Below are 25,030 nucleotides of genomic sequence, written 5' to 3' on the forward strand. Positions count from 1 at the left end.
GAGAAAGCAGAAGCTTTCGTGGATGCCCTGGAGTTACAATGTAGTCCTAACTACATGCATGCAGATTTTCTTTTCATTCAAAAAATCCACCGGCATAATCGCTGTGCGCTTAAGGAAGCATATACAATCATCAAGAAACTCAACAACAAAAAGGCCCCAGGACCTGACGAAATTACCAACAAAACTATAAAGCCGCTCCCTCATAAAACAGTTATGCATCTGGTAACCATTATAAATGCAATGTTCAGGCTCAATTATTTCCTCAGTCGCTGGAAACAGGCAGATATAATCCTCGTACACAAACCGGGGAAAGCACCTCAGTTCCCTCAGAATTATAGACCCATCAGGCTTCTATCATTCCTGGGAAAAATAATTCTTAACCATCTGCAAGATGACATGAACAAAAACAGCCTTTTCCCTAAAGAACAATTTGGATTTAATATAGATCACAACACAAATCAGCAGGCCCACAGATTAATAGAGTACATAACAACAGGATTTAATTGGAGGCAACATACAGGAGCAATCTTTCTTGATGTAGCAAAAGTCTTTGATAAAGTGTGGCACAAAGGCCTCATTTAGAAATTGATAACAGCCAACTTTCCATTATACCTCACTAAACTCATTGACTTTTATCTGAAAAACCAGAAATTCAAAGTTAAACTGTGTGGACTCAGATCCTCTACTAAAAGAATCATAGCAGGCGTCCATGCTATTTTGTTTATTATATGAATCCTAACCACAAACTGCAGAAAGTATTTTCGCTTGGGTACAAAATAGATTATAAAAGACAAGAAATTATATTCCTGGATTCATCCAAGTGTAAACAAACAGGTGTTTGCGCCTGAAGTCACTTCACGACTGGGCTACTTGTATATGGAGGCTAATGACTTCACATCCTTACAGACATGTATAATTATTATTATTAAGAGAGAGAGACCTCCAGGGAGTCACGATTCATCGAGGGAGGCCACATACTACACGCACCAGCTGTCATACTTCATTCACACTGCTTGCACTCACAACATCCAATGGCAATCCATTCCAATCACGTACCACCGTATGAGAGAAAAATCTTTATGCGTGTTGTCTAGCTGTATGGGTTAACATGCAGTGGGAGATTATAAGAACCATGTAGCTTTAATAGCATTCACAAGTGAATGCAGCCACCTGTTATTTTCAACATGCTGAAAACACCTATGATCAGTTGGATGTTTCTGTATTGGACTATTAACCATTATAACAATACAAAAAACCTAATCTGGTTACCAGAGAACAGGTCGATCATGCTATGTTAGGACATAACAGCTTGTGAGGGCTGTGAAGGCATGCCTCTGCTGTAATCCTGTGAGAATGCAGAAAGTGATGTCGTGAGAGATGAATGTTTCACAGAGAATGATGTCGCATGTACTGACTGGTGACCTGAGGAGAGAGAGAGATCTTATCATCATTCTACCGGACACTTCTGAACACCACAACTTTTGCAGCAGAGGGTGATAAAATCGGGCATTTCTCCGGCAATATACGAAAAACAGACATGGAGATATCCTCTTCACAGATGAGAAGATTTTCATCTTCTCAACTGTGAAGAGTTGTTTAACCTCCAAAATGATTGGGTATATGCCCAATCATTTTGGAGGTTAAACAACTCATCATTATGGATAGTTGAAGAGGTCATCACCCCCATGCCAGCGATTGTTTCGTGGGGAATGGCATATCAGGGGGAAATGTTCAACCTCCACAAGAGTGCATCTAAACACCATTCTGGAATCTGTGGAAAGGCCCTTGAACAATAACTTGTTTCACAGTAGGCAATGGACCTTCCAACAGAACTCAGCCCTGCAAACAAGGCGAGAACTGGCACAACAGTGGCTAGAGGCAAATGTGCCTGACCACATATCACCATCTGATTGGCTGTCTGGAAGTCCAAATCTTAGTCCATTGGACTTCAAATTATGGTCAGAGCTTGAGAGAGTAACCTGCAAGAAATGACGCCCCAGCATCTCCAGCCTGAAGTTGGATTTGGAGTGAGCAGTGGTGTTTCCGTTGGATGTTGTGTGTGTGTGTCATCATTGATATGTGTCCTCACAGACCTCGGGCTTTCATGAAAGCAAAAGGAGGACATTTTGAACATTAAGTGCTGTTATATGCATGTTATACATTTGGTTTGTATTTGCTAGAACTGTAAATAATTTTCTGATAGATTAACGATTTATGTACTGTTCAAGTTGTAAGAGTATTTATGGCTTAGCTAAGTACATGATTAACTTTTACCTACTAAACAGTGAATCATTAGCAAACAATTGAATACCATATTTCAAATAATTTTCTGTATTATTTATACAAATTAAACAGTAATGGTCCAACCACAGAGCTTTGTGACATATGTATTCTGCTCATATATGGTTTTTTCGTATCTGTCATTCAACAACCCTCATATTTATATCTGGTTTTATATTAGACTCCTTTTTTTTTTCTATTCCTTTTGCCCACACATGGCACTAAGTGCTATAGGTCTTGTGGCCTTTCATGTGGGGACCAGATAAAAATCCTTTTATCCAACTCTGCTATCACTCTGTTAAAAAAGTTAGTAAATTAAGGCACAACTAGCCCTTCACTGAGCCATGCTGCCCATAATGATTCAAATTGTAATTATGTTATATTTCTTATTTATGAATTGATTTTAATTATCAGTGTGTGTTTTTTAAGTTGCATTCACATTGCTGCAGTGGTCTAGTGTGGAGAGATGGTGCAGATGGTTTAGAGGGACATGTCAAGTGACTTCATCTTTGGTGTCAAGCTCTTCATGTTGTGATATGAAACAAAGGAGTATAATGATTATTGCAATTATTTAAGTTGTTCAGAAGTATTTACTGGACAACTTAGATAATTACATTATCTAAATAATCTTAAATTATCTCTCTCTGATCTTGTCAGGAATTTGAAGATGAGATGTAGAAATGAGAACTGTGGAATGTTTTCTTTGACAATCAGTTTGGGACACATAATCTATAGATTGAAAAAAAGGAGTACTGTTATTATTATTATTATTATTATTATTATTATTATTATTGCAAATTATCTCCATGGAGTTCTAAGACTTATTATCAGAGACCCAAACTGTCAACATATATCTATTGAACTGCTTCTTGAAAATCATTACAGACAAAGCACTCAAAACTTCACTCACAACTCTAGCAAAAAGTTAGTTCTTATGCCTTGGTAACCAACTCTTACCTTACCTAACTTCCAGGGATGATCACTTGTTCTGCCCCATTTAGCCAACTGCTGAAACATTCCCCCTACATCAATCATCAAAATCCTTTAAGCGACTCAAATGTTTTCTATCATATCCCCCCCCTTTTTTTTTTCTCTCCTATCAACCAACTTCTACAATCCACAAACCCTTGGTCTGTCCTCATATCCCCAGTCTTGGAATGCTACTGCATTCTACAGACCACTCACTTTCTTGGTCACGCACCTCTGGATCCTCTACCTCATTCCCAAGAAATCCAGGTTGACCAGACCTGAGTGCAGTAATCCAGATGTGGTTGTAACAAGGGTTTAAAAAGAGGAATAATAACTCCCTTATCTCTGCCTGTTAGCAGAGATCTTCAATAACCAATGATCCTGTGAGCTACCCTGGCTACTTTAGCAATATGCCCACTAAACTTCAACTCTCTATCTACTACTGCTACTACTTCCAAATTCCTGGCTTTGTTAATTTCCTGGAGTACAGTTCCATCAGAGTGGTACACAGCTTTTATTTGTATCCTAAAATGTATAACTTGACACCTTTCTGCATTAAATTGACATCCATTATGTTTTGCTCATACTGTCAACCTATTCAAATCATCTTTCAAGCTCCACCTTGATTAACTGTTGCCCTGCCTAACTTTGTATTATAAGCAAACAAATGAATATCTCTTCAAGTTATTTCCTGTATCATTTATGTGCAACTCAACTCTCACTCTATTATAAAAAGGATCATTATTTAATTAACACAAAGGAATAAGTCATACAATTTTTAAGGCCATATGTTTCAACTACCTCGTGTTTTTCGTGTTAAATAAAAGAAACCTTTCATGACAGAAATTAAACAGTAAATGTTCAACCATAGAGCCATGTAGCACACTACTATTCACCTTCCTTCTCCTGTTTCTGCTCTTTTGTGTACTACTTTTTGGTATATGTCTATCAGCCACTCTCTTATCCATATCACCAGTTTCATATCCATATCACCAGTTTCATATCCATCCCCATTTGCAGTTTGTGCAGTAAAGTTCCATGTGGTATCCTGTCAAAAGCACCTTTGCAAAATCTAACATATTGCCATTTAGCGATTCCCTTTATCCAATTCAGCTGTCACTCTATTATAAAAAGGATTCTTTTAGAAATCTTTCATGGTATAAATTTCTTTTAAAGAACAATCTATTATAAAAGTTAGTAAATTGCAAAACATGACTGATCCTTGGCAAAGCCATGCTGCTCCTCATAGAGTATTATATTATTATTCACCAATTTCTGAATTCTCTTTTTTTCCAGTAATTTAACCACCAATACTGAGATACTGATTGGTATCCATAATTTGTTACCACAGTCTTAAAACCTCCATTATGCAAAGGAATTATTTTGCCCTCCTTCCACTCTCTTGGGACTTAGCCAGAACTGGGATTAAAGTTGAACATCCAAGTCAAAGGCATTCCCAGTTGTTCCCCTGCACATTCTCTTAATATGCGAGCAGATATCCCATCCATTTCCACAGTTGTATTTGCATTCAGATTCTGCAGTGTAATGATTACCTCCAATTCTTCAATATCTGTTTTCACATCAGCCTCTGTCATAACAGTATCTTCACTTGGATGATATACTTTTGCAATTGGCATTGCCAGTTTCCTTGTACATTCTCTTAAAATGTGAGCCAATATCATGTTGAATCCCACAGCTGTAGTGTTATGTACTTTTGTACTATGATTTTAATGTTTAACCTTCATAATGATATTTACTGAATGGACCAGGAAGTTTTTCAGGGGTGGGGGGGGTCATCCCTAGCTTTTGTGTAAGGGAGTGATAAGAGGGTGGGAGGAGGGTTTTTTTTTTTTTTGCTTGAAGCATGGTCAGTTTACACAATTTGTTGTCTTGAAAGGATAATGAGAGTGCAGATTGTGAATAAGATTAAGAAATGATGTGAAATTGACCTCCTGCAATGAATCTTCTGAGTATGAAAGTCCTGTGATGTTAATGTTCCTTCAGACATTATTGGTGCTTTCTACCAGTTTCTGCAGTTACTTATTTCATTGGCTAACTTAATGATTTATAAACACTGCAGGAGGAGTCTCTCTCTTATTTTTATAAACTGGTGATGTCCAAGAATAATTGTTAATAGGCTGCTAAGAGGATACATTGCAGGCCTAGTTGTTTCTCTGCATTCTTTAGAGTATATATATAAGTCTCTAAATTATCAGTAATGTGGGGGGTTGGCTCCACTAACCCCCCACATTGTTCAAGAGTCCTCGTATATATTTTTTTTTATTCAGTGGATTTATACGATTCTATGACATAAAGAAATTTAATGACTAGATGCTGAGAGATACCAAAATAGAAAAAAAAAAAAAAACTAGTTTCATCTTTAAAAACTTCATTGAGTGCATAACATGAAATAAGCAAAAAAAAGTTAATACTTAATGCTAATGTAGTTTTATTTTTATTCTTTTTTAAAATAGGGATGTATGTATAATATTACACAGAATAAAACAGAAAGCTTAGGTTAAATTTAATCTTTATTAGTAGAGTTTTTCATGTAGTACTGCCATGATGTTGGGATTTGAGCCATTCACAAGTCAAATCGATTAACTCCACTTTTTGAATTTTTTTAAATTTTAGTCTCAAAGCACTTGATTATTTCCCTAATAATAAGGATTAACACCACTAAATGACAAAATTTCTGTTGGCCACCGAATAATAAATAATTTATTTCAGAAGTCAATCTAATTAACTCCATACTCTAATGTAAATCATTGCAATAATGCAATTCAAATGCAGAAGCAAGTACTTGATGATAATGGTAAATTGTTTAGTGCTGTCTCATCACAAAAAAGTAAAATAATTAATCAGTTACAGTCTAACTGCTGCAGAAGTAAGTACTTGTGAATTTTTGTGTCAGTTGTTTTTAGAAAAAAGAAAAATTATACCATTATAATATCAAGATGGATGAGATTAATAATAATTATTTGGATGTGGAAAATGATGGATCTGATGGTTCTTCAATACGATTTATTAGCAGAAAGCTTGGCAGAAGAAAACGTTTATATATTTCTTCGGATTCATCATCTGATTGTAGCAGTGAAAACATTACAACAAATAATTCGATTGGGTGGAAAAGAAGTTGTAATCCTGATAAATGGGCTCGAAATGTTCAAAAGCATAGAAGAATAAAAGGTTTGGAATACAGAAATAGAAGGGGAAATTTGATACCTTCAAAAACATTTGTAGATGTAATATGTCGATGCCGTCAGAAGTGCAATGAAAAAATTACTTAAGATGAAAGAGAACCTGCCATGGAGGCATTTTATAATTTAGACAGTCAACTTGAGCAAAATATTTTTTAAGAGGTTATATTAAAGTTAACGAAATAAAAAGAAGGCACCCAAAGGATTACAGTAAAATGCCAAGATCATGTTCTTTCACATGTTATTTTTGAAATAGCCGAAAAAATGATATTTATGTTTGCAAAAAATATTTTAAGGATACTTATCAGATAAGTGACTGACGAATATACAACTGTTGTTGTAAAGAACAAGTTTCGTCTTTGATTGATCGTCGCAGTCGCCATGTTCCAGGCAATAAAATCGATGACACACATGTTATAAAACATATACTCATTTCCAGCCTACACTAGTCACTACACAAGAGCTCACAATCCAAGACAAAAATATTTAAATCCAGACCTAAATATTAAGAAAATGTACAAACTGTACATTGCACAATGTGAAGATGACGATATGGTACCGCTGAATAAAAAATATTATTTACTAGGTATTCTCCACTAAATTTAATTTACATTTCAAGCAACCGTCTAAAGATACATGCCAAACTTGTGATTATTTGCAAATAAAAATTCAGTCTTTGTATAGTGAGGGAATTCGGATGACAAAACTTGAAAAGGACACTCACAAGAGGCTGAACAGGCTTGTAGTCATATGGCTGCAGATGGAATGGCAGCATCTGAAGAAATTTTTGTATTTTCTTTCAACTTAGAAAAAGCTTTAGCCTTTTCTAAATTTACTACATCGGTAGCTTATCATAAGCGAAATTTGTGTTTATAATTTAGGTTGCTACGATTTTAATAAAAATATAAGCCACATGTTTGTTTGCCCAGAAACTGAAGGCTTTTGCGGGTCTCAGGAAATTTCATCATGCCTAATAAAGTATATAAAGACTTATGCTAAAAAGTATGAAAAAATAATAACCTATTCAGATTCGTGTACCAGACAAAATAGAAATATCAGAACTGTCTTAAGTTTATTGAAATTTGTTCAAAGTACAGAAATAATAGCTGAGTCAATTGAAATGAAATTTTTGGTAAGTGACATAGTTATTTGCCTAATGGTTCAAATTTTGCCATTATCTAGTCACATGCGAAAAAAACTGAAAACATTTTTTCACCAGATGATTGGTACAGTGTAAACAAAACCAGTAAAAAGAAAGCACCATTTAATGTGGTTCAAATGACTCGTCAAGATTTTTTCTCAACAAATCGATCCTTTAGAAAATTCTATCATTAACAGAAAAGTAACAGTTACAGGATTACCAGTGAATTGGCTTAAAATGCACTGGATAAAATTAGAAAGGTTGAAACCCCACATCATACAATTCAAATATGACTTGAACAAAGATTCAGAATTTCATGCCATTAATATAAGAAAATCTGTAGCAGGTAGACTACTAGGTCTGAAAAATGTAGACCAGCCTTTGTTATATCCTACAGGTAAACTGTGTAAAGAGGAAAGATATGATCGACCTGTTGAAATTCATTCCTCCTATTAAACGTGATTATTATAAAAACTTAAGAACAAATCAACATGACAAGGACCTCAAATACAGCTGACGAAGAAGAAGACATCGTTTATGTTGCTGATGAATCAATTTAAACAAACTAATAATTGTAACAGTAACAGAACAGTTATTCATTTTTGCAAAAAATCTTTAATAAAAAATTTATGATAATGAAGTTTTTCTGTAATAAAAAAATAATTTGAAGACTGAATTTTATGTTATTACTTTTTTTTCACTTGCCAAATTGATTAACTCCCTTAGTCATGCAAAAATTGTAATAATAATAATAATGATTACTCCAAGGATATTCTATCTTATACATTTTATATGTTGTTAGATAAAAGCTACATCTGCAATAATACATTCTACAATGTTTATTTGAATTTATATTTTAAACAGAACTTGATGATTAGCAGAAATTTTGCCCATGTTTCACAGGCACAAGCAGTTAACAAAGCACCACAAGAACTGTAATAACATAATGAACAACCAATGAATTCCTCTAGTAAAAACTAGGGAAAATGCAGATTGAATTTTTCATAAGGGGAAATAAATGTAGGCCATCAGACCTGTTAATGTTAGAGCAGTGCAATGTTTTGCAACTTTTTTTTTTTAATGCTATTAAATAAAGAGTATCATCTTATGCGGAATTTGTGTAAAGTATATTTTTGTATTTCTGTTTTCATGTTATGCACCTAATGAAATCTAAGAAGACAAAACTAGTTGTGCATTCAAATAATAGTTTTTTCTACTTTAGTATCTCTTGGCTTCTAGTCATTAAATAGCTTTAATATATATATTTAATAACAAATTTATAATCATAGTAATATATTACTATTAAAGAACTCATCAGAAAAAAAGATGGAAGACTTATTTAAAATTAAATTTTGATTTGTAGAATTTACACGTCCATGCTGTTAGCCAAGTGGCTATGTATTTTGCAGCCATATGCCTGGGAAAGGACTGTCCTGCGTTCGATTCCGTCGCTGACGTGAAAAGCTTAGGATCTTTCTCAGAGATAGCCAAGTTAGCCAGTCTTTGGCGTGGACCACAGGGTATTTCCTTCTGCAAACAGACAAACCAGCCCCGTGAACAAACGCTTCTACAGACATCGGATACCTCCAAGAATAAGGAGTAACCAACCTATTCCTTAGGATTTCAGTTCTGAATGCCTACATGGTAAAATGTGTAGGTCTATGCGTGAGCGTAAATCAGAATTTACACTCATGTATCTACACTAGGGATCCCAGATACATTGGAAAAAAATATGGGACACTTATGACTGAGGGTGAAAGTTTAGTATGTGCATCCATCAAATGCCAGTCTTACAAAATGATTCAAAATGATTCTAACTTTCCAAGTGTGTACGTGGTAAGGCTTACTATGCACACATTTTACTAAGTATAAGTAAACAAATAGTAAATCCAATTGTTAGGCTGCATATTTTCATTAAGCCACTTTAAGTTGCCTTCAAATGATTTTTTACTTACTATTATAGATACAAAATAGATTGTTAATACAGTAATGCTCTTCTCACCAGACAATGTTCTTATTAATCAATCAGTCTTGCAATACTTTTCTGAAGAATGAATTTCGTAAAACATCCGTAAAATACAGGACGTCTGGGATCCCTATGTATCACAGCCATTGTTAGTACAAAAAAAAATATAAAAAAAAATAACGAACTTAAAATATAACTTCACAAAAATAAATAAATTCGAAAGTGCTATGACAGTTTATTTTTGAAGGTGATGTGATAGTCAATAAATCACTTGAGTTATTAAACAACAAAAAAAAAGCTTCAGTGAGCTTTTTATCAATAAACCATTCAATAGTTACATCATTCCTTCTTCTTCTTCTGGTCAAGAAGGAATTGCTTGCATTCCACATGTCAAACGAATATGGAAAATGCATTGCTGGAATTCTCAAGCAGCTCATCATTGATGTAGCATTTCCTCCTGTTCTGAAAATGTTTATTTTTTCTTCACCTAAAGACTATGGACACCACCAGATTCCTTGCTCTTGTGATCTATTTTATTTTGGACAATCTGCCACTCTTTGTCATGAGAAGCATAGAACATGCATAAACTATAATAAATACTGTCCTTGGACTACTGAAAACAGGATAATTTGGAAAAATACATCTTCCACATAAGGTAAGACTCTTTATCGAATAGCATCAGGGAGGAAAAAAAGTTGCAAAACATTGCATTGTCTTAACATTAACAGGTCTTATGGTCTATATTTATTTCCCTTATAGTAAATAGTATTGCTTCAATCTGCTAATCTTTCCTAGTTTTTACTATAACAATTCATTGGTTGTTTATTACCTTACTACAGCACTTGTGGTGCATTGTAAACTGTTAGTGCCTGTGGTATATGGACAAAACTTCAGCTAATCAAGTTCTAGATATGCATTTTCAGGGATGTTCAGGATATTGCAATAGTACTGCATGAAAAGTTCTACTAATAAAGCATTTTTGGAAATTATGGAGACAACTACCGTGTTTGAATAAAAACTTTAGTTTACTATTACTAAAATTTTACAATTAGACCTTTATGTCAAGGTCATCTTCTGGAGCGTACAAATATACACAGGAAACAAGCTATACTACAATCATACTGGTTCGTTAAAGACACTGACTAATCGCTACCACAATTGTCGGCCTGACCTCTGGTGGGGAAAAAAAAAAAAATTATATATCAACGCTAAAGTCCTATTATTTGTGTTGTCTACTATATACATACATTAATTTTATATTAACATCATTCCAGCCAGTTGGAGTGGAATGGTTTCTAATAATAAAGCAGATTGGCTAGAGTCCTGACTTGTGTTGAATCTTTCAAATTAGGTTGGCTGAATGTGTGCCATCCAGATCCTTGGAATTTTCATACCATCTTTATTGTTGATGTTTGGGTGGTTTATCAGGTGAGTGCGTGGTCTGAGAGACCTGCTTCACCATAATGGTTATATTTAATGTGTCTAATGTGTTCTTTTTTGCGTATAGGGATTGTCCGTCCTGTTTCACCAATGTACGGTAAGTTACAGGTGCAGCGGATGCAATAGACTCCAGGATGTGCTAATGGGAGGAGAGGGTCCTTAGAGGAGCTGAATATGGTTTTAAGTTTAGTGGGTGGTTTAAAGGTGGCATTAAGGTTATAATGTTGTAGGATTCTGTTGATTTTTTCTGATAACCCTTTAATGTATGGGATGGCTATGGTTTTACTGTAGTCTAGATTCGTTTTTGTTGTGATTTTATAGAGTATTTTATTGACAGTATATTTGTTATAGCCATTGTTTATGAATGTGTCACTAATGATTTTTAGTTCTTGTTTCAGGGCCTGCTGGTTAGAGCAAATAGTTGTGGCTCTGTTTTTAAGGGTGTTTATGACTCCATATTTTTGTGCTGGGTGGTGATATGAATTCGCATGTATGTATTGGCCCGTGTGTGTCGGTTTTCGGTAGGCCGTGAAGGATAGATTGCCTGAAGGAAGACGTGTAACTAGTGTGTCTAGGAACGGGAGGGAATTTTGGTTTTCGATTTCGATGGTAAATTGTATGCGTTCGTGTTGTTTGTTTAGGTGGCTGAGGAATGTGTTTAGCGTTTGTCGACCGTGCGGCCAGATCGCGAACACGTCGTCAACGTATCTGAGCCAGATTGTCGGTCGAAGCAGGGCGGAATCAAGAGCCCTTTGCTCAAAGGTTTCCATGTAGAAGTTCGCGATTGGGGGGATAATGGTGAGCCCATGGCCGTACCTTCGTTTTGTAGGTAAAATTTGTTTTGCCACACGAAGTAACCAGACTTTAGTATGTGGGTAAAGAGGGCCGTAATGTCGGGCGGAAATTTGTTCTGTAGTAGGAGAATTGTGTCATTGATGGGGACATTAGTGAAAAGGGCAGAAACGTCAAAACTGACTAATAAGTCGTCTTTGTCGAGTGTTATGTTTTTGATTATGTTTATAAAGTGTTGTGTGTTTTTTACTTAGGAGGGGGAATGACCTACCAACTCCTTCAGTGTTGCCTCTAATTTCTTGGCTAGGTGGTAATTGGGACTGTCTATTCCTTCCACTATTGGTCGAAGGGGCACATTTTGTTTGTGTATTTTCGGAACCCCATATATTCTGGGGGGGGGGGGCGTAGTGGGGTTTGAGTTTTTTAACTGTGTCTGGTGGCCAAGAAGTGACGGACTTTAATAGTTTTTCTGTTTTGTCCTTTATCCTCTTTGTTGGGTTATAATTTACCATTTTATATGTGTTGTTATCGGCTACTAGTTGGTTCATTTGCAGTATGTATGTTGACCTGTCAAGGACAACAGTGGCACTGCCTTTATCAGCTTTCGTTATTATTATGTTTTGTTTGGCTTTTAACGATTTAATTGCTGCTAATTCTGTTTTAGTCAGGTTATTCTGTATGGTTTTCTTGGTATTTAGGACATTACTGGTTTCTAGTCGTATTTTGTCTGCTATGTTGTTAGGTAGGGATCTGATGCCTCTTTCAATGTGGTAGATAAAATCTAATTTGTTTACCTTTTTAGGCGCTATTGCGTAGTTCAGTCCTTTATTCAGCAGCGTGAGTTTGCCGTTGTTCAGGGTGTGGCTTGATAAGTTAATCACATGGTTCTTGCTTGTCGGTGGTTGGTCGCTCCTTGTCTCCCTTGTTTGTTGTTCATTGTTGTTTCTCGGGGAGGAAGTCCTCTGATCGGCCGCCATATTTTGCCGTTGTTTCAACCTGTGGAATTTTTTCTCGAGTTTTTCTTTGTTCTTTTCCAAGGTATGCTTGGCCGAATTGTCAGTAATTCTTTCAAGTGTTTGTAGAATGTCTTGGTTAACATAGTTCGATAGTTCTAATTGTAATTCAGAAACTAGATTTTGTGTTGTAGCTAGGTTTCGGCGGGTTGTTTGGATCTGTTCTCTAAGCATTGCTTTTTCTGTGCGGTCATAGATACGAAGTGCCTTAGCAGACGTAAATTTCTTTTTTAGCCTGATGCAGATCGGAATGAGGTTATTGTCTCTGCATCTCTTTAAAAAGGCCAGCCCATTGATCAGAAGAGAAATACGAATCTTTAGCTTACCATAGCGATTGCAGCGCTTGTGGGTATCATTTCCATGGATGATCTGAATCCTTTCTTTTGGGCTTGCACGGTGATCCGAATGCATTTTTGGAAATTATGGAGACAACTACCGTGTTTGAATAAAAACTTTAGTTTACTATTACTAAAATTTTACAATTCGACGTTTCGACCTTTATGTCAAGGTCATCTTCTGGAGCGTACAAATATACACAGGAAACACGCTATACTACAATCATACTGGTTCGTTAAAGACACTGACTAACCGCTACCCTTTTCTCTTCTGATCAATCGGCTGGCCTTTTTAAAGAGATGCAGAGACAATAACCTCATTCCGATCTGCATCAGGCTAAAAAAGAAATTTACGTCCGCTAAGGCACTTCGTATCTATAACCGCACAGAAAAAGCAATGCTTAGAGAACAGATCCAAACAGCCCGCCGAAACCTAGCTACAACACAAAATCTAGTTTCTGAATTACAATTAGAACTATTGAACTATGTTAACCAAGACATTCTACAAACACTTGAAAGAATTACTGACAATTCGGCCAAGCATACCCTGGAAAAGAACAAAGAAAAACTCGAGAAAAAATTCCACAGGTTGAAACAACGGCAAAATATGGCGGCCGATCAGAGGACTTCCTCCCTGAGAAACAACAATGAACAACAAACAAGGGAGACAAGGAGCGACCAACCACCGACAAGCAAGAACCATGTGATTAACTTATCAAGCCACACCCTGAACAACGGCAAACTCACGCTGCTGAATAAAGGACTGAACTACGCAATAGCGCCTAAAAAGGTAAACAAATTAGATTTTATCTACCACATTGAAAGAGGCATCAGATCCCTACCTAACAACATAGCAGACAAAATACGACTAGAAACCAGTAATGTCCTAAATACCAAGAAAACCATACAGAATAACCTGACTAAAACAGAATTAGCAGCAATTAAATCGTTAAAAGCCAAACAAAACATAATAATAACGAAAGCTGACAAAGGCAGTGCCACTGTTGTCCTTGACAGGTCAACATACATACTGCAAATGAACCAACTAGTAGCCGATAACAACACATATAAAATGGTAAATTATAACCCAACAAAGAGGATAAAGGACAAAACAGAAAAACTATTAAAGTCCGTCACTTCTTGGCCACCAGACACAGTTAAAAAACTCAAACCCCACTACGCCCGCCCCCCCCCAGAATATATGGGGTTCCGAAAATATACAAACAAATGTGCCCCTTCGACCAATAGTGGAAGGAATAGACAGTCCCAATTACCACCTAGCTAAGAAATTAGCGGCAACACTCAAGGAGTTGGTAGGTCATTCCCCCTCCTACGTAAAAAACACACAACACTTTATAAACATAATCAAAAACATAACACTCGACAAAGACGACTTATTAGTCAGTTTTGACGTTTCTGCCCTTTTCACTAATGTCCCCATCAATGACACAATTCTCCTACTACAGAACAAATTTCCACCCGACATTACGGCCCTCTTTACCCACGTACTAAAGTCCGGTTACTTCGTGTGGCAAAACAAATTTTACCTACAAAAGGAAGGTACGGCCATGGGCTCACCATTATCCCCCCCAATCGCGAACTTCTACATGGAAACCTTTGAGCAAAGGGCTCTTGATTCCGCCACGCTTTGACCGATAATCTGGCTCAGATACGTTGACGACGTGTTCGCGATCTGGCCGCACGGTCGACAAACGCTAAACACATTCCTCAGCCACCTAAACAAACAACACGAATGCATACAATTTACCATCGAAATCGAAAACCAAAATTCGCTCCCGTTCCTAGACACACTAGTTACACGTCTTCCTTCAGGCAATCTATCCTTCACGGTCTACCGAAAACCGACACACACGGGCCAATACATACATGCGAATTCACATCACCACCCAGCACAAAAATATGGAGTCATAAACACCCTTAAAAACAGAGCCACAACTATTTGCTCTAACCAGCAGGCCCTGAAACAAGAACTAAAAATCATTAGTGACACATTCATAAACAATGGCTATAACAAAAATACTGTCAATAAAATACTCTATAAAATCACAACAAAAACGAATCTAGACTACAGTAAAACCATAGCCATCCCATACATTAAAGGGTTATCAGAAAAAATCAACAGAATCCTACAACATTATAACCTTAATGCCACCTTTAAACCACCCGCTAAACTTAAAACCATATTCAGCTCCTCTAAGGACCCTCTCCTCCCATTAGCACATCCTGGAGTCTATTGCATCCGCTGCACCTGTAACTTACCGTACATTGGTGAAACAGGACGGACAATCTCTATACGCAAAAAAGAACACATTAAATATAACCATTATGGTGAAGCAGGCCTCTCAGACCACGCACTCAACACCTTACACCAAATCAACTGGAAAAGCACCTGCTTCTTACACCGTACAAAAACATGGTACGAAAGAAAATTTAAAGAATCCTGCGAAATCCTGATAAACCACCCAAAGATCAACAATAAAGATGGTATGAAAATTCCAAGGATCTGGATGGCACACATTCAGCCAACCTAATTTGAAAGATTCAACACAAGTCAGGACTCTAGCCAATCTGCTTTATTATTAGAAACCATTCCACTCCAACTGGCTGGAATGATGTTAATATAAAGTTAATATATGTACAGGGTGTTCGGGATAAATTTGACATATTTATAATTAATTATATTTTTCCGTAAGTTACATGTATTAACACACACTTCTCTTCATTTAAAAGTTTGGACCCTTCTTCATTCATATACAAGATGTCAGAAAGGATGGATAGCTGGAACCCACCTGAATCATGGAAGAGAATAACTTGTATCATGATGATTCGTGCCCGCCATCAAAATAAGGATATTACGACTGCTGCCCAATGCTCCCTGAATACAGTAAAAACAATCAGGCATGAACTGGAGACTTGCAATGGTGACTACGAGGATGTAGCAAGAAGAAAGATCCCTAGCAGACGATCTGATTGCGTTCGTACAGCAGAATTCCTCGCAAATCTGCAGGAACAGGTGTTGAAGAACCCTGGCATTGGAATTCGGGCTTTGTTCGTGGAGTTGCTAACTGTAGTCAAGCCCTGGATAACAAGGGTAGCCAATGGTAGGCCGTATGTATGGCAGCAGGATTCGGCCCCTTGCCACACCTCTGGGAAAAGTCAAAAATGGTTGTCTGAAAATTTCTACGACTTCACCAGTCCAAATGTTTGGCCTCCAAACTCCCCAGACCTTAACCCCATGGATTATTTTGTATGGGGCGCAGTTGAAAAAGACACCAATCGCACTTCCAGTAATACAAAAGCCCAGTTAATGGATAAAATTAAAACAGTTTTTGCGGCCCTTCCCAGGGAGACTGTAGCATCAGCTTATTCGAGGTTCCGAAGCAGAATTGAAGCTGTGATCGATGCTAATGGTGGTTATTTTGAGTAAATCTTGTTGATAGTATTGTAATTAACTCTGCCTGTAATGTTTTTTTGTCAATTCATTAAATTTAATAGATACAAAGAAGATTTTCTTTTTCCTTACGAAACTGTCAAATTTATCCCGAACACCCTGTATATAGTAGACAACACAAATAATAGGACTTTAGCGTTGATATATAATTTTTTTTTTTTTTTTTTTTTTTTTTTCCACCAGAGGTCAGGCCAACAATTGTGGTAGCGGTTAGTCAGTGTCTTTAACGAACCAGTATGATTGTAGTATAGCTTGTTTCCTGTGTATATTTGTACGCTCCAGAAGATGACCTTGACATAAAGGTCGAAACGTCGAATTGTAAAATTTTAGTAATAGTAAACTAAAGTTTTTATTCAAACACGGTAGTTGTCTCCATAATTTCCAAAAATGCATTCGGATCACCGTGCAAGTCTACTAATAAAGATTTGATTTTAACCTCAGTTTTGTCTTTTATTTTGTGTAGTCATGTGTACATATATTCCTATTTTTTATTTTTTTTTTATAAAAGAATAAAAATAAAAATACATTAGCATTAAACTAATGTTTGAAGTTATTGTAATAGACTGAAGAAACCACAAGTGTTGTGTATGTTTTTTCGTTGTTTAAGCCTCTTAACCTCTTGTATGCAAAAGAAAACTGTATGGAAAACTGATATTTTGTTAGATAAGTATTTTAATAGAAAGTGAATATCATGGTTTTTGCTTAAAAGATTCATATTACTGCTGTTTTTTTTTTTTTTTTTTAGATTAATAGCATCTTAAGTATAGTAATGGAATGATACAAAGATTAATTGAAATAACAAATGATTTTTACAGAATTTGCCAGCTTAAATTGTTTGTATTTTCATTTTAAGTGGTTATTATTTTACTTATTTATTTTATATTTAATTTTTTTATTTTTAGCATTTTGGAAATCATTACACTTGAGATCTGCATTTCTTCTGTGAATAAACACCAAAGAAAGTAATTTTGTTGAACGAGCATGGATACAGTTAAATCATTCAATCAATCTCCACCTGTATTTTACAAGAACACTTCAGAAATTCCACAACTGCAGTGTTCCAATGAAAAGGACAATTCAGCATCACAGAATCAGTTTCTGATATATGATTGTATTGACATATCAGATGGTGAGGATGCCAACAATTTACAACCAAATCATTTAAATGAACTTCCTGATGCAGTTCTTAGAAATTCAAACCATTCAAATAAATCACTACAGAAGGAAGATGATAATATAATAGAAATTTTCAGTTCAATAAAGCAAAAAGCAGATGCATCTAGAGTAATTCATCATGATACAACTATAGTAAAGCGACTTCAATTCCAGTGTTTTGCATGTTCATTTATAACTCTGGATGAAAAAAATTTCATTTCTCATTATACTAAAACTCATCCAACTGGAAAACGTGTGTTTTGCTATTTATGTGGGAAAAAGTATGTTTTTTTATCGCAGTTACTGAAACATGTTAAAAAAAATAAATGTTCAAAAAAGTCACGCTATAAGTGTGGTGCAGAACATTGTAATTTTAAGTGCTATTTTCGTGAAACATTTGTCATTCATGTAAAGCAGTGTGGTAATCCGGGTCAATCTGTTATCTGCTCTTATTGTGGAAAGGACTTTATTCGACCATTAGACTTGGTAAGACATATTGATAAAAGTTGTCCTTTAATCTGTGGCACTCATCCAAACTTGTCTTTGGATATTTCTGTTGCAAATCCTGAACGGTCTGCAGATGTTTCCATATTACCTGCTGCTAAATATTTTGTATCGACTAGCAAAGAACAAAATGTGGAAACTTCTGTTAATTCTTCTGAACCTGCACTGCAACACTTTGATTATTCTGTACTAACTGCTGTTCCAGGCTGCTCTAAAACATCTCCTGCACAAACTTGTATTTCAAATACACATAGTACATGTACTATTAGCAGTGCATCTAAACAGTTAGCACCATCTGATAAGGTTGTTTGCAATACTAATAACAAGTCTAATGCTTCAATTTCCATTCCAGCTTCAAATTATTCTCAAAATGGTTCTGTCGTATATATCACTTTACCTAATTCAGAAGACACTTCATCCAGATCTTGTGCTGATTTAGATCTTACAGTGAAATCAGTATTGCCATTGACAACTAAGGCTCCATTTATTACCTACAAACCATCAGAACTTTTAAAGCAAACATGTACCGGTACTGTATCCTCAATTGTTTCAAAACTAGATGACACAGCCAGCTTGTCTAGTTCTATTTTAGTTCAGTCACCGCCTTCAAACTCAGTTAATCAGCAGATTCCTACAACTTCCCACATTTTGAATTCTGAGCATACTTCTTTAGCATTCTCATCACTGCTTCTTTCAGGGAAACCTCCATTGACTAAATCTTGTATGGCCTTAAATCCTGCAACTCCAAGGGTATCAGAAGAGTCTCAAAATCCATCAGATGTTCTAAATAACCTGCTTGAAACTGCTGTTATTGTAAGCAAGAATTCATCTATACCAACATCACTCTCATCTGGAACATGCAATTTTGAAATTCTAAAGCAAAAGTTATCAACACCAACATTAGAAAATAAAGTTTCATCTGCAGCATATAAACCATCTGAAGATATGACAGTTACAGAATTAAACACAAAAGCAGTACAAAAAAAACAACTTTTTGTAGGATGTAATACTTCTGCATTAGAACAAAGATGCATTGTCAAATATTTATCTGCAGATTGCCCATCAGATGCAAAATTAGAAAATGGAAATGAAGTGATATCAGATAATACCAAACATGATGATAAAAACTTGATAAGCATGAAAGAAACCGCCAGAAAATCTAAATCTTTTGAATCCTTTATTAAAGACTCGTTAGGAAATGCTCCTGAAAACATATTTTTAAAAAAGTCATTATTCCATACAGATCTGTTAAATGATCTTAATGATTATATTGCTGAAGGTAGAGCATTATCAATTGAACACAGAGATTCTGCGAACACTTTATCAGTTCTTGCTCAGAAAATAAATTCCATCAGTACAGATGATTCATCTTCACACAGTCCATTTGTGAAACAAGATGAACACCAGCAAATCAGCAAGCAGTGTCATCTTGATGGTTTAAAAAACAAATCATTGGTTTATAGTACTGCCGTTGATCAAAAATCTTTAACTGGAAACTCAAATGAATCCAAAAGCAGCTATTCAAAGATTCACAATATGCCTGTTAAACAAATATTTGGACTTAAACACCTCAAATCTTTGGCAGCATTGAATGAAATGTTAAAAAGAGAGAAGCTGGCACATTTCTTTAAATGCACAAATAAACACTGTGCATATTCTTGTGATAATCAATACAGGTTTTTGGATCATATTAATTTGCATACAACTGAAAAAATGAACTGTGTATATTGTCCAAAAGAATATGAAAACAAAGCTCTTCTTGTTAAGCATATACTCGACATTCATGGAAATCAAATCTACCAGTGCTGTTTTTGCTTTTATCGTGCCACCAGCGAAATTCATCTACGATTACACTGGCACAAAACACATTCCGACATGCCATTTGAATTGTTGAAATACCAAGTAACACATCCCAATAATGCTGATGATCCAGACTTGATGAATAATTTTCGACTAAGCAAATTGTACTGTACTGTTAGGGATTGTAAGTATAATACCTATAACCCTGCAAGTTTACAGGAGCATATTGTACTGAAACATGGTTTTATTGTATTTCCATGTTTTAGGTGTAATTTAATGTTCCATATTGATACGCTAATTGAACATTTTCGTTCTCACGGCTTTAATAACTTTCATTGTGTCTACTGTCCATACAGCTGTAACAATAAAGAAGATATTCTTTATCATGTGGCAGATTTTCATACAAATAAGCCACCCAGAATTTTTGAAAGGTCTTTAAAACATAAAAGTCCTGATTCTGTGTTCAGTGAAATTACACTTGACGATTTACATTTTATATCACTCCAACCTGAAAACATTCCAAATCCAGTGAATGTCCTAGATGAATATAAAATACATTCTTCTGTATCTAATGAAGAAAGTATTGAAAGGGGATTGGGACCAGAACTTGTAATACAGAATGTATTTTCCTGTAGTGAAAATTATAATTGCTGCTCCTCAGCAGATACTCCTGACAATGTTGAATCTGTAGCCCATCCAATATGCTCAGAAACTGAAGGTACACAAATTTGTGAAAGTTTTGAACTTGAGCCAAGTTGCTTCATATGTTTTCTGTGTTCACTGAAATGCCCTGATTTGAAGGATATGCTTCATCATTTATATTTATTGCATAACATTGAAGAAATATATAAATGTGACAGCTGTAATAAATGTTCCATAACTAAAACTGAAATGATCATTCACATAGACACACACCACTCCTCTCAGAGTACGTTTTCCTGTCTTTGCATAGAAAAGGATAAAGCTTCTGAGTATGAGGCAGCTGGAAGTAAATTTAAAATACTGCATTGTGTGTTCTGTGGTTACAAAACCAAGGTTGATAACACTGGTGAGTTTATTCAGCACCTTTATAAGGAACTGGACTACAAGCCTTTTATATGTAGTGCATGCAGGAAAACATTTGTTAACAGGGAAGAAGCTGAAAATCATTTGAGTTGTCATGATAATTACAGTACTTGTGAAATGCAGTCAGCTAAAGAAATTGAACAATGGATTAAAAGTTATATAGAAGCTAATGATCAAAATATTTATCCCATTAGTGAGAATGCAAAACATGTGTCACGTGATATGAATGCATGCATTTGTTCTGTATGTGGCTGGCAGAATCCTGATGTATTTGATATTCAAGCACATCTTTTTAATCATAGTCACTATAAACCATATTTGTGCAATCATTGTGAAGCTCCATTTTCAGATTTTAGGAAGTTATTTGAACATATTCACAGTGACCACAGTAATGCAGATTTCAACATTATAAAAATCACTATAGAATATATTGAAAATTGGGCATGGAAAATCATTGAAAAGCAGTTGAGAAGAAAGAACAGTGTGTCTGATGTTGAAACTTTGCCATGTAGTCTTAAAAAATGTAATTTTGTAACTCATAGAATAAATGACTTAAACACTCATGTTATTGGTCACTTTGCTATTATGAAATATAGATGTAAATATTGTTCATTATTGAGAAATAATTATAGTGCCATTTTGAAACATGAATTTCAAGATCATATTGCAAATGATGAAAAAGTCAATGCTCAGTTGCAAGTGACTACAGCCACACAAAATGATGCTGACATTCAGTCATTAATTAGTGCTACAAATAACACTTTCAGAAAAAGGTATGCAGTAACACAAAAAAAGAGCTGTGTCTCTAATGAAACAGTACACCAATGTATAGTAGATAACCAAAGTGCTTCCTTTCATCCTAAAATGAAAAAATATTACATTTGTTATTACTGTGTCCATAAAAATTATGACAGACTAAAAATGTTTGATCATATCAAGAAAGTTCATAATTTAGTAGTATTTGTAGTTGCCCATAAATGGTGCAAGACTCTTGAATATAAAAAATTACTGCAAACTGAACAAGCATTTAATTTTTGTTGTATATATTGTTCATTTTATTGCTTTAAAATGCTTTTGTTCATTGATCATATTACTGAACACCATGTGCATAGATTTATTTGTGGTTCTTGTGATGCAGTATTTTTACATGCTAGCAGTGCAAAGAAACATCATACTCGCTGCCATCCAGAAAGTGACAGTGGTGTGCTTTTATTGTATGATCAAAGCATAATTGACATGATTTTATTACCTTCTTCAGTAAACTTACCAACTTATCTTCCATCTGCTTTGCCAAGTTCTGAAATACTTATGATTGATACAAAGGTTTATTTACAAAGAAACTGGAAATTAGAAAACAAAGCATCTGCAATAGCATTAAAGCCAAAGAAAAGGAAATCAAGTTCTTTTTCCAGCACAAAAAATTCCTCATTTAAAAGGGACATGAAAATTAGAAACAAGATTCATAAATTATATAAGGATGAAATGCAGCTGTCAAGACATTCTAAACAATTGAAGAGCAAAGCAAATTCCAAATTTAAAGTAATGGACATAAGTGATAATAAATTGTATATGGCAAATAATTCACTAGATATATTAAAAACATGTGGTGATTCATTTATGGTAAGAGAACCTGAGATTCCAGGAAAATGTGCTGATATTAACACTCTTTCAGAATCATGTCAAGAATATTCATTTTATGGCATGAAAGAAGAGCCAATTGACCTAAGTAAGATTGCAGTTAATATTTATATGGCTGAATCAACTGTTCCAGTAAAGTTGCCATTAGAGTATGTGGCTCAGAAAGTGAACTTGCAACCAAAACTTATTTTAAATGATTTTAAAGGTGTGCTGTGTAAAATGATTACTACAAGATCTCAGAGGTGATAAGATTTTATATGGAATTACAGTGGAATTGTTTTTGTTGGAAACTATTCCATTAATTCTTTTATTAAAGGCTGAGTATTCCATCATTGCACTAATAGTATATTAAAATAAGGTGACATACTGCAGAACATTATACCCAAATTAGTATGCTGCCAAACTGAGAAATCATTTTCACATTTTGAGAATTCACCCAAATTCTCAGAATTTGAAAAGCAACATTGTGAGTTGATATCCTCTGCTACTTTCTCCTTTGTAGTTTCTCAGACTTAATCTTAGATTTGTACATTTGATTTGCTTACAGAATAAATTGAACAACAAAAAAGCATTTCATATAAGTGTCTGCTGTAAATGTTACCAATCCTTATTTCAGCAATGCTTTTCACACAACTTCAGAATTTGGTTTTGGAATAGCCCATTTAGCTGTAATCCTGTGAATAGGTAAATTTATTTGTAAATTAACTCTTGTATTGATTAATATCCTATAATTGCTAAATATGATGTTTGAAGAATGAAAATGTTTTCCTGTCTGTTTCTTATTGACATTTTATATATTTTCTCTTATATTGAAGAAATTATTACAAAATGTATTTCCAAGATACTTTAAGAAAGTTGATCTTTTAGGTAGTTCATTTCAAAGTTGGCACAATCAAATGACATATTTATTATTTCAAATATCATTATTTCGTAAATATTGTTAAATTTACATCAAAACTATTATTAAGTTTTAGCAGTGAAATAGCTAAGAGTTGACATTCTAATGAGTGGCTTGTTTATGTGTTTACTATAGATAGTAGGTTAGTACGTTAAGAAATGATTTTACATATAGTAATTATAAAAAACCCTCTAGTATATGGAAACTTTGCTATACAGGAAACTGTCTAAATTTCATGATTCTTCAGATCTCAACTTTCTTTTTATTGTTGTTAAATTCTTCAAAACTGGCTTGAAAATAAATTAGACATAACAAAAAAATGAAGAAATCAGATTTAATAATTTGCTTTGTGCTCCACACTTATAACAGTGTTTATTATCAGCTGTGGAATGTGCGATTCATTGATTGTGAATTCCTCAATTGAAATCCTTAATCACCTGCTTATATGCAGTATATTCACTAAATTTGTTTATCCATCATAATTTAAAATAATTCTTTGAAGTTGATGCATTCCCCTTTGGTTTGGTGAAGATTCTAGCTTAAATTGTCTAATGAATTATTTCGAAAATATCTAACATTAGGTCATGTGGTCATGCTGTTAGTAATATCATACTGACATTAGTTTCTTTCCTTTAAGGTTACATGGTGGTCAGCATTCATAGTGAAGAATTTGTGGAGACACAAACACACATGGCAGAGCAGTCTTTATAATTAAGACATTAAGTCATGTCAGCATATGATCTTATTTGGATTAAGTGTGTGTGTGGGGGGGGGAATCATGTTTTATATTAAATTGTGTGCATTATTGGTGGGTGTTCATAAAGGACTAGGCCAGGAAATTTTGTATGAGAGACAGTAAGAAAAACTGCTTCATTAAAAACCATAATAGATATACACAGAGCTCGACAAATATGCACACTCACTTGTCCATGGCGAATAACTGCAGACTGGACAAAATAGAATATTTTTTTTTTTATTATTGTTCATTTAGGAAAACACATAAGAATATGCATAATCTAAAAGGCTGTTCTAGTAACACTGTAATAAATTATATTTTCATAAACATCAACGTTGATTTATTTATTAACTTCTCTTTCTTGGAATCTCTCACCTACTAGGCAAATGGCCATTCATCAAACAGTGATGCAGTACAGTCATCATAGTTTATTCACAATGTGATACAATATGAAAAGGGGAAAGAGATTTATATTAAAAATTAAATATTGCAAATTATGGTCTTCCAAGTCTATCTTGAGTTAACTGGTAGATGTCAGATTGAGTTTTACAGTTCAGCCTACTGATGGTTTCACATATGTATTGACAAAATTGTTTGCATGGCCTTGCTCTACTGCGATTGCCAAC

The 25,030-nt window shown here is 34.9% G+C and overlaps 1 protein-coding gene across 5 annotated transcripts in view; it reads left to right on the plus strand.

Annotated features, from left to right (window-relative positions):
* LOC150109983 (uncharacterized) overlaps nucleotides 1-24,485 on the plus strand; it is an 80,024-nt gene extending 55,539 nt beyond the window's left edge. For all 5 annotated transcript variants that reach the window (XM_090397469.1, XM_090397479.1, XM_090397498.1 and 2 more), the window contains one exon: nucleotides 17,511-24,485. In XM_090397469.1, the coding sequence (XP_090253595.1) occupies nucleotides 17,590-23,016 (5,427 nt within the window). In that variant the 5' untranslated portion in view covers nucleotides 17,511-17,589 and the 3' untranslated portion in view covers nucleotides 23,017-24,485. The remainder of the gene's footprint in view (nucleotides 1-17,510) is intronic.
* Nucleotides 24,486-25,030: the final 545 nt, after the last annotated feature.

This window comes from Typopeltis vanoorti, chromosome 1, assembly GCF_054136105.1.
Source record: "Typopeltis vanoorti isolate ZY-2024b chromosome 1, IOZ_Tvanoo_1.0, whole genome shotgun sequence".
Classification (NCBI taxonomy): domain Eukaryota; kingdom Metazoa; phylum Arthropoda; class Arachnida; order Uropygi; family Thelyphonidae; genus Typopeltis; species Typopeltis vanoorti.